General features: G+C 45.4%; 1 protein-coding gene across 1 annotated transcript; it reads right to left on the bottom strand.

Annotated features, from left to right (window-relative positions):
• Positions 1–183: 183 nt before the first annotated feature.
• LOC131143266 (junctional cadherin 5-associated protein) lies at positions 184–16,051 on the bottom strand. Its single transcript, XM_058091738.1, has 4 exons — positions 15,912–16,051; positions 10,943–11,349; positions 2,669–6,388; positions 184–1,920 (listed from the first exon to the last, which is right to left on the bottom strand). The coding sequence occupies exons 2-4, from the start codon at positions 11,266–11,268 to the stop codon at positions 1,911–1,913; spliced, it is 4,056 nt and encodes a 1,351-aa protein (XP_057947721.1). The 5' UTR covers positions 11,269–11,349; positions 15,912–16,051; the 3' UTR covers positions 184–1,910.
• Positions 16,052–18,083: the final 2,032 nt, after the last annotated feature.

The following is an 18,083-nucleotide window of genomic DNA, read 5'->3' as shown; positions in this document are numbered from 1 at the left end:
AATGAATGAATGAATTAATAAAAATAAAAATAAAAATAAAAATAAAAATAAAAATAAAAATAAAAATAAAAATAAAAATAAAAATAAAAATAAAAATAAAAATAAAAATAAAAATAAAAATAAAAATAAAAATAAAAATAAAAATAAAAATAAAAATTAAAATTAAAATATTCAACCACAAAACAGTCCGATTGACTGATTCATATATTGTTGAAAATCCATAATAGAGAGAAGCTGCAAAATTTGAACAGTCATTTACCATACTAATATGCCCCCTAGTGGCATTTCTATGATCCTGCAGCAATGCCATTATGACATCACTGAGGTAGTCTTTTGATATTTTGAAAGGGCCAAATATTTGACAATAGAATAGGCTATTGATTCTCAGCATTCACACAACAAAAACTCTATAGTTGTTCAATGAAATGTATTATTATTATCATTATTATTATTATTAAAGCATGTAGCCTCAATTTGTGAGGCGTTTATCTGGGAAAAATCCGAATATTTTCCATACATGCTTTTCTGTGGACTGCGGTGTAAACGTTGATCTCTCAGCATTGACACCAAAAAAAAACAATTAGCCATGTTTTGTTTTTTTTGTTAGCCAACAACAGAAGCGTTGAACATGTGAGCTGGAAGACGAGACAAGGACACACGACACACTAGAATCACAAACTAAGACCAGAAATGTCACAAACAACCTCGACACCTGGTGGTCGGGGTGAAGGCAAGCCGTGGCGTCTAACCGCTCACACGTGTTTTCGATCTTTTAAGCGCTAGAAAATTTAATTTACTCTGGATATGATTTGGAATCTACTGACACGCGATACTTTAGTTTGCATGGAGAAATAAAACTTTATGGCTAAAATACAAAATACTTTTTAAAATATTGAAAATAGACTTTTTTTATACATTATGTAAATGGATCAACAGTGACATGAAAAATAAATATTCAGCGAAATGTCATCTCTGCAATGCATGAACGTAGATCTATACCATGTAGAAGAAGTAAAGCAGCACCCCAAATACCCTGACACCACGTCCCTGTAGGATGATCACATGACAAATTAAGACAACAACTCCCCACAGGTAGCACTCATCTTATTTATACAACAATATTGCTCTATCGCTCGTTAGCGTGTGATAGAGTTGTCAACCTTTATTGCTTCCTGAAGGTACCTGGACGGGAGCTGGGGCTGGGGGGATTGAGGGGACAGATCAGGTAGGACCGACTTCACCTGAAAAGAAGGCAACCGGGCGCACTGCGGAACGAGTCAGTGGGCGGACGATCGCGCGTTTAGCTTGTTTTTTTTTTTTGTTTTGTTTTTTTACAAAGGCAGCCAAATGTCACGAGTTAAAGAAAAGGCTGAGCTATCTTTAAAAAGAAAAATCGAAACAGTTCTCGAGCCGAATACGGCGATTCTGAAACCACCACAGTCACAACCACGCAGTTTATTTTGGTGTCATTTTTTGAATACAGCAAATAATAACAAAACCCTCAAAATAATACGTACATTCATAATGCGCGGCTCGCCTGTAAACAAGGAGTGTATTCGCCTTATGCTAAGATGAGTTTGCATAATGTCTGCCAATGAGAAAAAAGCATCGGGAAGAGAAGAGGTCGCTACAAGAGGACTCATCAAAGCTTGATAAACGGGAGGTAAATGACGGGGATGGGGGGTTCAGGGCGGGCACCTCCCTTTTGGCAGTGGAACAGCACTCTTAGAAGTCAAGCCGAGGGTGAGGGTGTACACAATGCTCTCGTCGGACAAGAAGGCCATTTCAGTGTCAAGATGAGATGAAGGCATTCTAGTTTGGCAGCCAGTTCACAGTGTTGCAGCGCTAAACCTCAAGATGGACACAATGGACGCAGTCTTTCTACACTGTCTCCGCTGGGGGGTTGGGGGTCACGGTGTTCTGAGAGGAAAACGATTCATTGTTATGCAAGGAAATGACTTGTTTCATGGAACAACTTAAACCTGACTCTAAAACCTCGAAGAGTTTCAAGTCTTGTCATCATGCAAAGACACATAAGGAGCAATTAGTAACTCCCAACCGGTTAACTGGTCCATTGGGAAAGTTTCTGGCATGTCTGAAATTTGATTTGAAAACTCGTAAATTTCACACAGTTCTCGCAAAGGATGAACGTCTTGATGCATTGTAGCAGATGATGACCGTTGGAAACGCACTCCACGATCCACATGCAGTCAAATCTGTATCGCATGCTTGTCTTTAGTGTTATGGCGAGCTAAAACTTGCTAGCTAAAACATGAAAATGTATTTTCATACCGCATAAATTCATCCATCCATCCATTTTCTACCGCTTATCCTCACGAGGGTCACGGGGGTGCTGGAGCCTATCCCAGCTGTCCCCGAACGACAGGCAGGGTACACCCTGGACTGGTGGCCAGCCAATCACAGGGCACATATAGACAAACAACCATTCACACTCACATTCATACCTATGGACAATTTGGAGTGGCCAATTAACCTAGCATGTTTTTGGAATGTGGGAGGAAACCGGAGTACCCGGAGAAAACCCACGCATGCACGGAGAGAAAAATGCAAACTCCACTCAGAGATGGCAGAGAGTGGGATTGAACTCGGGTCTCCTAGCTGTGAGGCCTGTGCGCTAACCACTCAACCTCAGATCAACTTATCTTACCTGAGAGAAGACTTGTCATCTTGCGTTGCAGGTTCCACAGAGTCCTGCTGAGATTGGGTGATGTCCTCATTCTGAGAAGCAGTGAGGAGATCCTGGGAATCCTCCCCATCCGCCTCCCCCTCCCCAGAGTCAGTGCTCCTGATGCTGAGGCGCCTCATGCGATACATGACGTCCACCTCCCGCATTCTGCCCAGACGCTCCACGGCTACTCGGCCTGGAGAAATAGCTAGCTTATTCTGCAGAGCTTCAATTCTATCAGGGGGGGGCTTGCAGTTCCTCTCCCCTTCCAAGCTAAGAGACAGCCTGCGGTCTAGTTTTGGGACGACTGAAAGTGGTAGTCTCTCAGGTGGGAACTCTGGCAGCCCTGGGTGGTCTCGGCCTGGATGGGTCCATAGAACAAGTCTATGTTCCGGCACAGCAAATGGCTTCGTGTCTTGCTCCTGTTTGGGGTCTGAAACTGCGTTGGTTTGACCCTCACCTTCAGCTTCCATAAGTTCCGATATTTTTCCTTCCAATGTTTCTTTCTGCCGCTCCTCTGATATGGTCTGTTCCTTTGCCAGCTCGCCAGTCGCTAATATTGGTTGATCAATATTTTCTGCAGTTTTTTCAACCCCATCCAAATTGTCTTGTGTTGATGAGTCCTGCTTCTTTGAATCGTTTCTCAAGTCAGACCCGGTCACATTTGAACTTGAGTTCTGTGTTTCCTGATTCCTCGTAATCTCCGATGGACTTTCCACTGCAGCGCACTGCGGTGGACTTCCGTTTGGATTGACTGAACTATCTGAGCTGTTCTCCTCGTGGAGCGGAGGCAACGGTCCTTGTCTCAACTGGTTCTCCATTTCTCGTTTGCAAATAGGGCACTCCTCCTCCGCATCAAGGTCTTGTGGAAGAGCTTGGTCGTTAGGATCTTCGGAGACTTTATTGGCTTCCCCTGAATCCCGAGAATGCCGCAAAGTCTGACATATGTCCTCGTAGTCAGGAGGACTCGTGAGCGTGGAGGCATCTTGCATGGGCTGCCTGTCTGCCCACGGAACCTCTGCTGCTGTGTTGCGCGTTATCGGGCTGAAGTCGCAAAGTGGTGTCTCAATGGGTTCATCCGGCAGGTCCAGTTTCACCGTCCTGCCGTCATTGCTACGTCTACGCGAAAGATGCGGAACAACCCTGTATTCTCGAAAACCCGACTCCCGAGGTGGCACAGGGAGCTCCTCACGAAGTTGCTTACTGAATGTAACCGACTTTGTTGCAGGCCTGGAGAAGGCGCTTTTGACTTCCCTGTAGTCTGGATCAACAGACCAGCTCACTGCGCTCCGCCTAAGGCTGCTGGGTTTGTTGAGAGGCTGGGATGTCAGCCGGATTTTGATGCGCTCTGGGATTTCAACAGAACCGCTAGGGACTTTATTGCTGGCAGCACCTAGTTCCAAGATGTCTTTGTAGGCCTCGTTGAGGTCCTCAATACACTTGTCAACACTGGGCTGTTTGCTGCTCACTGGTTGCTGCTGCTGCTGCTGCTGATCCTCGACTTCTTTCTGGATGGCCTCCAGCTCTTTGACGGCATCCCACGGTCGCTGGCTGGCTATCGGTTTCAGCAGGAACTCAGGAACTTCAAACACCTCCTGTCCGCTGCTTGCTGCTGGTTTGGACTCGACGTTTCCTGAGGACGGCACTGCCGGCGGCTGAGCTGTGCTCTTGTTCAGCTGGTTGGAGAAGGTGGTGGTTAGAGAGAAGGCGCTGTTGCTTGAAAGTTTCAGGCTCTTCACTCCCTTTATTGGAAAACTGAAACCAGTGCCCACTACACTGCCACCGTCAGCAGGGACGTCAGTAGTAGCAGGGGTGGCATCGTTTTGTGCTTCCTTGTTTTCAGGGGCAGGTTTTTCAGCCTCTGGGCTAGTTTGTGTCTCTTGGTCTCGATACTGATTTGCAGGCCAGGATCCTGACAATTTCAGCTCCTTGTAGTGGTTTATTTTAGGGGGTCTACAGGGTAATTTCTTGAACATTTTACTGCTTGCTCGGCTGCTGGTTTTGCTACTCGCGATGCTTCCAGTGAGTGCTTGCAACTCTGCCTCGGCTGATGATGTGCTTTGGAGACTTTGGTTCGTTAAATGGCCAGTTTTGTTTTCACTGGGACTGTCAGCCGGGTCTGGTGACTTCTCATTGTTGTTATTCTGATCACGGATCGTACCAGTGAGCTGAGGTGTCACAGGGACAGAAACCAAACAAAAAATGGTCTCACTAAGTCGCTTTTTTAGATTCTTGGACTTGTCCTTCTCTGGTGGTTCAGACTGTTCGATTTTCTTCACTTCTGTCGCAGTTTCAGAGACAGGCTGGTCAGGAGGCTTGCACGGGGGAGGCGGTGGTTTACCCAGAATAGATGAAGGAAAAAACTGACTACGACTTTGTTCTGGACCGACACTCTCGCTTTTTTTGTTCAGTCCCCTGTTGCACCATCGAATACTACTGTCACTTTCAGTAAGGGTTGCCGTTTTGCGACCGGTGTTCAGAGCTTGCCCCTGCTGGGGAGGAAAGGCACTATCAAGTGTAGATTGTCCTAAATTCTTAACAGACGGAACCTCTTTGTTGATGTTACGGATCTTATCCGAGTCAGTTAGGGAATTTCCACCGGGCCCTCCAGAGAGTTGTTTCACTCGAGGTTCTTCTGCGGATAGTTGCCGAGCTTGACTCGGTTGCTCTTCGTGTCCGCAAGGTACCTGCTTTCGATAGGACGCCCCACGATCTCCATAGTGTTCAAGCCACGAATCACCTGTCTGCCTCGTTAGCCACCTTCCAGGATCTGAGCTGGGCTGCAAAGAGTCTGCCCTCCACCTGAAACTGACCATTTCATTGCGATTTATTGAAAGACTTCTTGGGGGCAGGGTTCTTTTATAAGAAGGAGGTGGGATGTAGCCGGGGGGCTCCATACCGGTGAGAGAATGTTGTGCAAAATAGTCGTGTCGCAGCTCCCCACCCCTTGAATAATAGATAGGCCTGTCTTTCAACTTAAGACCCTGGTCTAAAGCAAGCATCTCTGCGCTACCCCTAGTCTGCTGGTGAATCTCGTATGATGGCGGCTTTAAAGGCCTGCTGAACCTGGGCTTTGGTAAAAGTGCAACATGGCTGCTTGGCCCAGCGTTCCTGCCCCACCGGTCCCTGCCAACAGCACCACTATATATATATCGACTATAGGGCCCAGAGAAAACAGTGCTGTTAAGCCTTGGTGGTCTGTCCGGTAGGCTTGGTCTGGATAGAATAAGCTCTCTCCTGTGTGTCCCATCGGGCGACAAAACTCTCGGGAGCGACTGAGACTTTGCTTTTGTTCGAGGGTGAAAAAAACCCTCAGGTGTCCTCAGGCGATAGTGGTCTTGAGTCCACCTCTCCCCATCCCCGTCCGACAGCTGCCTCCCCAGTCCCACGGCAGGCCTCCACTCTTCTGTACCGAGACTCTGACACTTCCGCTCCCCGGTCACCCTCAGCTGACCGGGGGCGTCTTGGTCCCTCAGCCAAGAAATTTCCTCCCACAGCTGCTGCGCTTGCCTCTCTGCCCTGAGTTCCTCAGCTGCTATGAGGGCTTGTGGTCTCCATGCGCCTGCAGAAGCTCTAAGCTCCCTGCCGTCGGCATAGTCCAGGAGAATGCTGAAGTCTTGGCCGCGCCTCCGCCAGTACGAAATATCCCGCTCATCGTGACTTAGCGGCTCTGAGTACGTCAAACTTGGAACATCGTAGAAACTGCAAAGACAGGAAAGATCAGTATTAGTTCTTTTGTAGTGGTTCACTCATGCTGGGTTGGCTTTACGAACAACTTCTGTTTGTTGTGCAGTTCCTAGTTCTGCTCTTACATTCCGTCAGTTGCTAATCTCAACTAGTGTATGTCCGCCTAGACCAGGGGTCGCAACCTTTACTATCAAAACAGAAATGTTGCTTCTATAGACGATAGAAAAATAGTCTAGAACCGTAAAACCATGAGCTTAAAAAAGTTAATTTTACCAGTTGTAACAAGAGAATACAACAAATTGCAGTACAGTGAGCATGTGTAACGGATGCCAACTAGTAGGGATTAGGGATCGACCGATATGGTTTTTTTTCGGCTGATGCCGATACCGATATTTTTCCATCACCCTTAGCCGATGGCCGATTTTGCTTGAGCCGATATTTGTGGCCAATACTGCTTTTGCTTCCTCAATTTATATGAAAAAATGACCATGATAACAAATATTCCAGGTCTCAAGTTTAAACAAATATTTATTTAAATGTAAACACTGAACAAAGTAGGATTCAGATTTCTTAAACACACATTTAAACGGCATTATCAACTGTAAAAGGAATTAATATTAAAATATGTGCAAAACTTTTCTGTCGTAGTTTAAGTTTTATCTAGCATTAGGGATCGACCGATATGGTTTTTTTTCTGGCCGATGCCGATACGGTTTTTTTTTTCCATCACCCTTAGCTGATTCAACCATGTGCAAAACTTTTCTGTCGTAGTTTAAGTTTTACCTAGCATCGATGTGATGACTGTGATGCCTGTGTGTAAATCATGCGGCGGAAAAATATATCAGCGAACCCTCGCACGTTTATATCGGCCGATACCGAATCAAGTAAAGAACACAAATATCGGCCCGATATATCGGCCGGTCAATTCTTAGTAGGGATGTGATATTATCACATACTACAGTATTAATTGTCCCTGTACCCTAGAAAGCGCCCATGAATGATACGGGAAAAGGCCCAAATGATACTGTGTCAAAGCCCAGGGCAGTGATACTGATAAAATATAGAGTTTAACCATGTCCAGTATCAGCCCCCGTAGCTGTCCACTCAGAGCGCGCTGCTCTGGTATCGTGCCCGTGAAACAACCAATCAGAGAACAGCGCACGAGTGCTTAGTGCCTAGTGCTTCTCCAGTCACCAAAAAACCCAAACTTGATTAATGGAACTTTAATTGTCAGACATTGATAAGATAAGACTGTTGATCAAATATTATTGTTTAAATATTTTTGCAATTATTGTGTTTACACTGTTTAAATATAATACATGCAATAAACTGAACATTTTCTGGAAACAAAATGGTCTTTTGATTAAATAGTACGTGATAATAAGCTCATGATTAAATAGTATATGATAATAAGATAATCACATGGTTTGTCTGGTATCAGCCCGAGACCGAAGGTTGGAGGCATGATACCTGGCCTGATACCAGACAAACCATGTTTTAACCTATAAGTATCATCTTGATTAGGCCTCAAAACCTGGTGCCTGAAGAAATATGCAGTACATGAAGTTGACAGCCAGTTCTTTTACCTTGCTTGCTTTTGATTGGCTGACAGATTTGAAGGGAATTTTGGGGTGTAAGATTTTAAGTTGGAAAAAATGGCCTCTTACTAGCCCGGGATAGCCATAGCATCTGCAATGCACACCAGAAATGGGCTTGAGAGCCTCTCCCAAACAATTCACCCAGCCCCCTTTTACCCATGAAGGGCCAACCATAATTTCCCAATGAGAGGGTGAGGCAATACGTCTAAAAGGTACCATATTTACATTTATAACACCCTTCTTGGATGTTACAAAAAGTCTTTCAATAGTACCACACTGAAGTTTCGCTTCCTGTATATATTTTAAGCACTTGATTACACGTAACAACTTAGATTACCCAACTACCACCCAGTTAATCCCCCCCTCCTCCAAGTGACACTTGGGAGAGTCCAATCAAGGTGATCAGCCTCTGGCCTGCACTCACTTGGGCGCGCCCCCATGTTTGTGCCTCGACCAATCACCTCAAAAAAAAGGAGACCCTTACGAAAAGAAAATATATTTATCAATATATTACTTTGGGCGGCACAGTGCTGTAGTGGTTAGCGCGCAGACCTCACAGCTAGGAGACCAGGGTTCAATTCCACCCTCGGCCATCTCTGTGTGGAGTTTGCATGTTCTCCCCGTGCATGCGTGGGTTTTTCTCCGGGTACTCCGGTTTCCTCCCCCATTCCAAAAACATGCTAGGTTAATTGGGGACTCCAAATTGTCCATAGGTATGAATGTGAGTGTGAATGGTTGTTTGTCTATATGTGCCCTGTGATTGGCTGGCCACCAGTCCAGGGTGTACCCCACCTCTCGCCCGAAGACTGGTGGGATAGGCTCCAGCACCCCCGCCACCCTCGTGAGGAAAAGCGGTAGAAAATGAATGAATGAATGAATGTTCTATGAAGTATCCAATCACAAGTCAGAACTCAGCCAGGATGCATTCACTGTCTCACAGAAACTCTGATATTTCAAAATTTCAAAATGCGCATTTTCCCAACTCGAGTGTGAAGAAACTATTTGAGCATTTCGAAGGGAGCCACAACAAAAAGGCTGAACATGCAAACCCCTGAGCAAGATAAAGGTTATCGGCCATTGGAACACTTTTTTCGACTTGTCATGTCTAAACAATCGGTAGATAAATCAAACAAAACGGTCAGTCAGCCGATACGCTTGACTGATAGTCCTCCACAAAGATCCACATTGATCTGCTTTACACTATCGTCCGCACGCGAGCTTCACGTGTCAAGCAAGCAGCAGCTTTGGGAAACATCAAGATACAGGAGACAAAAGTGCTGCAGTCAGCCGCTGTGGCGTCCCTTCAAGACAATATGCAATACGAGCAATATGATCTGCATTTTAAATTGTGCTGACCTTATCATGAAGGCTGGTCAATGAAACTGCGGCAGTGGTGCAAAGTCTGGGAAAAGCTAATACTTGTCAACTTTTGGATTTGAAAATAGGGGACCTTGTCTGGAAAGAAGGAAAAGGAAGAAGGAAAATTCATGGAAAAAATAAGGGAAATTCCTCCTCCTCCTCGCAAGAACAAAGTGGATACCGTCACCGTTGTCATCTGCAGTGCCGGAGAAGAGTTATTCATTTTTTTTTACAGAAGAATCTCTGAATGTTCTGTACTCCTGTTTCCACACCTGAATCATATTGAGCAGATGAGCAGTCGCTCAATTTTCCATGGCTGACATCGTGTTGGTCTTCTTCTTCTAGACAGATAACAAATAGAGACAGGGCTGCACGGCGGTCGAGTGGTTAGCACGCAGACCTCACAGCTAGGAGACCCGAGTTCAATTCCACCCTCGGCCATCTCTGTGTGGAGTTTGCATGTTCTCCCTGTGCATGCGTGGGTTTTCTCCGGGTACTCCGGTTTCCTCCCACATTCCAAAAACATGCTAGGTTAATTGGCGACTCCAAATTGTCCATAGGTATGAATGTGAGTGTGAATGGTTGTTTGTCTATATGTGCCCTGTGATTGGCTGGCCACCAGTCCAGGGTGTACCCCACCTCTTGCCCGAAGACAGCTGGGATAGGCTCCAGCACCCCCTGCAACCCTCGTGAGGATAAGCAGTAGAAAATGAATGAATGAATGAATGAATGAATGAATGTATATAAACTGACTGATTTGTTCACCACACTGTTCAAGTGATGATGCGTTCAAGCACACTGTTAACTCTAGTAGCTGGGATGGGATAGGCTCCAGCGCCCCTACGACCCTTGTGAGGATAAGCGGTAGAAAATGAATGAATGAATGAACATAATGAACCAGAATGGCATTATATGTACGAAAATAAAAACACTTTTTTGTTTATTTTACTTTATTTGCCTTTTATTTAACCTACAAATGTGTCCGATCATTTTACCTTACCTGTATAATTAAGAATAGGAATTGATCACTATTATATAAAACAATGATTGCAAATGTAGCTCAAGCTATGATATTCCAAAGTGTGAATTTCTCATGAAGTTGGCGTTAAAGCCACTATGATAGTAACCACTATGTGCATCCATAGCATGTGTGTGTGAGTCACGAGCAGCATATGCTAGTGTATGGCTGAGGGGGGGCCGTGCACACTTGCCCAGCAACATGCTGACATCACAGAGCACGTGCTGGGTGGGATTCAGTGTGCCAGTGTTTACAGTGGAGTGACTCGGCTTCCCGTCTTCAGGCGCGTTTCCGTCCTCTTTTTGCTTCTTTTATTCTTATCCGAATGCTGCTGTTTACATCCGTCTGCCTCGCATTGAGGGAGGGGGGGGGCACGAGGTAGCAATGCATTAACTTCCATGCAAAAGGCACCTTTCATCATTCCTCAGAAGGCCAGCTTCAGCGATGTCAGCCATGCTGCTGCAGCCACTGCAGCTCAGGAAGGAAGGGGGGGGGGACCTGCAGTGCAGACTCGCTTTTGCATGCAATCCTGATGGGGGCCCAGCCAGTAAAGGAGAAAAGGGAAGGTGTAAGTAGGGGGGGGTAAACACTCACCCACTATCTGTAGCCAGAGAATCACCCAGGGGCTGAGCGTCGCCTAGGATACCGACGCAGCCTTCCTTCCTCCTCCTGTCGCCGCCCTCGTTGTCCACGCCGTGGTAACCCTTCAGCGGGGCCGGCCTGCTGCTGTACAACCCGCCGGCCACCGAGGCCCCGCGCTCCGCCTCGTAGCCGTTCAGCGCCCCCCGGCCCGCCGTCCTGTTGTCGAGCAACTCGCGCTGGCAATCTGCGGGCCGCTTGTCGTAAGGCGTGGCCGACGGGGGGCCGCTCCTGGGCAGCTTGTATCCGTGCGAGATGAGCAGATCCTCCACGCTGTACATGGTGGCTCACGTCTGGGGCGGGAGGGCAAAGGTGGGGGGGTGTGTTGCCTTATGAGCGGTGCTGCTCAGCACAGGCCATCACTTTGGGAGGCACAGAAAGACAGGGTCAAGAACACCATTAGAAACTATAGGATGAACTAGCAGTCATCATGCTAATGGTACTTTTTACACCATGTACCGTCTCAAAGATACACGCCCCGAAACTCAGAGTACACCCCGCTTTATCAAATGATTCGTTTTTCCTCAAAAATGTTACTTTTTGGTTTTCGTGCAAGAAACTAGCCAGATTCACCCAAATCATCCAAACAAAACACAGTTTTGTATTGAGTGTGAACTCAAAATAATCCGCCATGGGGACAAAGAAAACATTATTATTTCCATCAGGTCAAAATGTACAGGCAGTCATTCACAATAAGTTCAATCCATTCATCAGAATTATTTAGCTTGTACGACTATAATTATACTCCATAAAATTTACTTTCTGGATGAATTGGATTGATATTATTTCATATGTTGCGGCTGTTTTTGTCAAACATTTTGGAACAAATTAATGCTAAAAACGATGGTACTACTTTACCTACGTTATTATCATCACAGTTAAGGCTGGGAATTACAAAACTTTGTGGAAGGGCAGTGCCCCGGCTAAAGGAATGCATATTACATTTTGGTGAAGAACCAGATAAAGGTGTTGATGCTAAATCTTCCTTCCGATAAATTCATTCATTCATTCATTTTCTACCGCTTTTCCTCACGAGTGTCGCGGAGGGGGTGCTGGAGCCTATCCCAGGTGTCTTCAGGCGAGAGGCGGAGTACACCCTGGACTGGTGGCCAGCCAATCACAGGGCACATATAGACAAACAACCATTCACACTCACATTCATACTTATGGACAATTTGGAGTCGCTAATTAACCTAGCATGTTTTTTGGAATGTGGGAGGAAACCGGAGTACCCGGAGAAAACCCACGCATGCACGGGGAGAACATGTAAACTCCACACAATTCCGAGGGTGGAATTGAACCCTGGTCTCCTAGCTGTGAGGTATGTGCGCTAACCACCGTGCCCCTTCCAATAAATGTAAAACATAGAAATTTTCCAGTAAAATGAGCTGTTTTGGGCTGCATGGTGGACGAATGGTTAGTTCACAGACCTCACAGCAAGGGGACCCGAGTTCAATCCCACCCTCGGCCATATCTGTGTGGAGTTTGCATGTTCTCCCCGTGCATGCGTGGGTTTTCTCCGGGTACTCCGGTTTCCTCCCACATTCCAAAAACATGCTAGGTTAATTGGCCACTCCAAATTGTCCATAGGCATGAATGTGAGTGTGAATGGTTGTTTGTCTATATGTGCCCTGTGATTGGCTGGCCACCAGTCCAGGGTGTACCCCGCCTCTTGCCCGAAGACAGCTGGGATAGGCTCCAACACCCCCCGTGACCCTCATAACCCTGACCCTCATAAGCGGTAGAAAATGAATGAATTGCCTGGTATTTTGTAGGATTCCCCAAAAACTACATGATGTAATCGGCCAAAGTGCATAATCGGCCATGATGCATTTGTAAAACATCAACAAAAACACAAAAAGGAAAATAAACATGTTTGGAACTACAAATAATAACCTTCGGTATCTTCTGCGTTTTTAATATCACCTGCGAGTGTCTTTAGACAGGGGAGGGGCTTGTTGAGAAGAACGTTTTTATTGACTTCATTTTATCGAGTGCTAATTTAATAACGCATTGCTCTTATCTGTAGTAGTCTTTGTTTTAACCGGAGTTGCCATTAAGTTGAATTGAGTTTTTCTTATTATTATTGTTTTTCTAATGTTGTGCATTACTTTGCAATGTGTCTTTGTTTGGAAAATGTGCCATAGAAAGAAAGTGAATTTGATTTCACTAGATTTCTTGCGATTTAGAAGATATTTAGAAGGGTCTGATTACTCAATAAATATAATAAAAATAATATAATAATACATTTTATTCGTATAGCGCTTTTCAAAATACTCAAAGACACTTTACAGAAGAATGGAGTTGAATAAAAGCAAGTAAACAGAGTAAAATATACATTAAAATACAACATGTATATATATATTCATATGGTGACAAAGTTGCTAAGCTGGCAACAGCGGTCCCTCCTGCTACGTCTTCTTATTATCTGGCAGACTGGATGCATTCTATTGTGTTCATGAGTGAGGGCAAACAGACATAGCGACAAATCTATTTGTTGCAGGCGCTTAAAAGTAAATATTTTCACTTTAGTGAATAATTTCGAGATTGCTTTCCTTGACAACACGTTTAACGCGGAAAACCTGTGACCAACTTGGTTGTCATGGTTACCATAACACAAAGTGTCGGTCTGAATTTGCTAAAAAAATTAAATTTGTTTAAAATTAAATTGAGTGTGAAACAGTTATAGGGACAAAGCCCAGATTCAAACACATTGAAAGTGGTCCTGGTACAAAGCCCTGAGGAACAACATTTATCTTCCCACTTGATAACTTGTCTTTTTTTCTGTTTATTTTTGCTCAGCTCAAAAGGGCTTGTTGGCGAAGTGGGACCACACACACACACACACACACACACACCATCTTGGAACTTTCATTACGTGTGCCATGACAAGGACGCTCTTTGGGCATTTATCTTGGTGTCCTATCTGCAGCCATTCAATGTCATTGGGACAACTTTTATGACACGATTAAAAGGGATTCAGCGCCTCATTTGCAGTTGAAAGGTCAATATGATGACATGCTTGGCACGTACAGTATAAAGTATATATTACTTGTATATTTACAGTACATATCATTCCACTGCTTGATACAAAAATACTGCTTAGTACTCCTTTCTCCTATTGAGAGGAGCAGAACACCACATAAGCGACCCCAATTTTTAGGTACATGCCTCATGTAGTCCGAATTTGGTCATTAAGATCATTTATAATATGATATGTCATTTGTGCGGGGGTGTTGGAGCCTATCCCAGCTGTCTTCGTACACCCTGGACTGGTGGCCAGCCAATCACAGGGCACATATAGACAAACAACCATTCACACTCACATTCATACCTATGGACAATTTGGAGTCGCTAATTAACCTAGCATGTTTTTGGAATGGGGGAGGAAACTTACACATTTTGGGGTATAAAATACCTCTAAAATTATGTAAGGCATAACACGTGTCAAAGTCAGACCCAGGGGTCAAATTTCTTCTGGGGGGGGGGGGGGGACTTTTTGTAAAATAACATTGAGTTGGCCAAAGAGTCCAAGAGTCCTACCTAAGGTAGGCTTTTGAGGTTTGGCCCCTTGTGAAATTGCAACAAGAGTTTGTTTAGAGAAGAAGAATCTAGACAGGAAGTTGCATCACATTGAAAACAGTGAGATTCATGTGAACTCACAATAGTTTTCCTGGGGATGGGGAGTACTGTCGCACCACCCCATTGATTTGTAGTACTAAGAATCTGTCATATTTATTTATTTATCTGTACAAACCACTGTATCAGTTGCTGGCATTTTACCATGTCGTGAAATGCCCCCCTCCCCCCCCTGGAAGACCGCCCCGCTATTTGAGAAGCACAGACTTACACTATTAACGCTGCTTCACTTCTTTTTACACTTGTCACTTAAGAATGTTAAAAGTGTCTACGCACTTAACAACGCTTGTATGACGGACACAGTTTGACACTGGAGCAGACAAAGTCTATTTCTATGGTTCCCAATGAAGGAAGACATTGTGGAGGTTAGACCTTGGAGGTTCCACTGCGCCGCCTTCAAGAACAGCGTTTTTTTTTTGAAGTTATCCAACTTTGTCACACCTCAAAATTTGAGCATGTTGTTTGTTGACGTATATGACTAATAACTGGATTTATGCACCATAGATTCATGTTAAAGGTAAACATTTTTTTACAAGAAGAAGGCAAAAAAAGGAAGTGGATGGGCAAGGTCATGACTTCAAAAATGTGCAGCTTTTTTTTTTTTTTGCATAGCAACAGCAAATGTGGGATTGTTTACCAAAGTTGCATTTTAACAAAAGTTCTGCATGCATCTTGAGGCAGGACTCAACTTCCACTTTTAACCCCCCCTTTGCATCTTTACCTAGTAACACATATGCTTTCATCCCCCCCTGCAGCCTTATATGAATGCACGATGCAGGTGAACATATCATAACAAACGTCCATCAGGAAAACATCCGCGCACAGTGCGGGGCCGTGCCTGCTGGGGGGGTGGAGGACTGCAATATGGCAATATCAGCCTGCCTGTACCTGCTCCACCCGCCCCGGAGACGGCTCCACCTGACACCTCAACTTACCCCATGCAGCCATGCTGGGACCAACCCTGCACACCAGAAAGCATCTAAATCCTAACAAATGATACGCAGGAGGATGAGGGGGGGCCGCTCTGCATGCAAGGGTTGAGCCTCACCCCTGAGCGGCATCAAACCAACCGCTGAGGTGCGCGCACGTTGCCGCTTGCAGATGCGCTAAACTGGGAGTGTTTACCGAGAAACCTGGCAAAGCCGTGCACACACACGCACGCACGCACGCATGCATGCATAGCAACCCCTCCCTAGAAACCAGCGGACATGCGAGCCGCTCATGGCTTCAAAAACCAAACCAGAAAGGAGAATAAAAACGTCAAATCTAACGACGCAGACGTTACCTGGCAAGAAGCGTGGCGCGGCCGCTGCGGTTGCTGCTGCTCATAGCGGGAGAGCACGGCACACGGCGCCGAGCTTGAGCCGAGCATGCCTATTGGTAGGCGGGGACGCGCCGGTTGCTGGCTGCCTCGGACTGGGCTCCTCTCAACACCGATGAGGCGGGGTGAGCTCCTCGCTGTCAGCACAATGGTTTCTTCCAAGACCCGCTTGACTTGGACACCTTTTTTTTTCTTCCTTACCTGTCCGCACTCTCATGTTGTAACAAACGTCAGAATTCATCCATGTTGTCATCATCTGCCATTTTCACCTACTTTGGAAGCTTTTGCTGAGCCAGCAAAGCCTTCTCTGCTGGCCTAAACCATCAATGACCTACACTTGCCACTTCAGTTCTACTATTGTGAAATTATATACTTCATTCCCAAAAGTCTATTCATTCAGTGCTGGAGCCTATCCCAGCTGTGATACACCCTGGACTGGTGGCCAGCCAATCACAGGGCACATAAAGACAAACAACCATTCACACTCACATTCATACCTATGGACAATTTGGAGTCGCTAATTAACCTAGCATGTTTTTTTTGGAATGTGGGAGGAAACCGGAGTACCCGGAGAAAAGCCACACATGCATGGGGAGAACATGCAAACTCTACACAGAGATGGCCGAGGGTGGAATTTGAACTTGGGTCTCCGAGCTGTGAGGTCTAACCACTAGACCGCCGTGCAGCCCCATTCATTCATTCATTTTCTACCACTTTTCCTCATGAGGGTCACAGGGGTGCTGGAGCCTATCCCAGCTGTCTTCGAACGAGAGGCGGGGTACACCCTGGACTGGTGGCCAGCCAATCACAGGGCACATATAGACAAACAACCATTCACACTCACATTCATACCTATGGACAATTTGGAATGGCCAATTAACCTAGCATGTTTTTGGAATGTGGGAGGAAACCGGAGTACCCGGAGAAAACCCACGCATGCACGGGGAGAACATGCAAACTCCACACAGAGATGGCCGAGGGTGGAATTGAACCCTGGTCTCCTAGTTGTGAGGTCTGCGCGCTAACCACTCATCCGCCGTGCAGCCCAACAGTTTATTTTAGTTTTTTTTTTGTCCAATCAGATTTCAGCATCTACAGGTTCCCGTGTACATGTAATCTGCCCCGGGCCTTCAGAATTAGGATTGCTGACCTGTGTCACTTAAACATGATTAACGACAAGGCTGTTCTTTAACCAGACTTCAGATTCATCTAACAGGGCCAGCTAGCAGATGTACACTCACGGCAGCATTTTGTCATTCTCTGATTGGTTGATGTCTGACACTACAGTTAACAGTGTGCTTGAACGCATCATCAGTGAGTTTATATTCATTCATTCATTCATTTTCTACCGCTTATCCTCACAAGGGCCGCTGGGGTGCTGGAGCCTATCCCAGCTGTCTTTGGGCGAGAGGCGGGGTACTGACTGGGTGTTAGCTTAGATCGTCACAATTTTTTTGGACCATTTTTGAGCCATATTTGTACATGACAACAATTTGTGTACATATTAAACTCTGTAAAAGCACAGCCAATCCATTATTGACATTGTTAAAGGACAGATTTTAAAGTTCGTAGGTAATAGCTAGCATGTGTGAACACGCGCCAGTATGCATCTGGACTAGCCGACAAAGCGCTACACCTTTCCAACATGACTTGGTTGTGTCCAAGAGTCAGAAAAACAAGCAGTAAGTAACAATTTATCAGTGTGCTAACTGTTTATTTAGCGTAAGCGGTTGTCTGTGTAGCATTATAGAGTGTGCATACAGGGAGCGGGGTTGCTAATAGCCATTTTCCACCATAATCAGTGGTTCTACCCAAGTTTTTTTAAACACAAAAAAACATAACCTCTTTTCTTGAGAAACTTCAGACGGTCCAGTCTCTACTTCAGGATCCAACACATATGGCTGGATGTAAATCCCAGTTTATTATCAACTACTATAAAGTTGGGCTTGGCTGCTATCCGGAAGTCCTCGTGAGCACTTGGAGTGTGACCAACCACAGGAGAAAAAAAAACATAACCTCTTTTCTTGAGAAACTTCGGACATTCCAGTCTCTACTTCAGGATCTAACACATATGGCTGGATGTTAAATCCCAGTTTATTATCAACTACTATAAAGTTGGGCTCGGCTGCTATCCGG

Source organism: Doryrhamphus excisus, chromosome 1 (genome assembly GCF_030265055.1).
Source record: "Doryrhamphus excisus isolate RoL2022-K1 chromosome 1, RoL_Dexc_1.0, whole genome shotgun sequence".
NCBI lineage: Eukaryota > Metazoa > Chordata > Actinopteri > Syngnathiformes > Syngnathidae > Doryrhamphus > Doryrhamphus excisus.
Note: the sequence above shows the minus strand (reverse complement) of the source record. Positions and strands in the feature narration are given on the sequence as shown.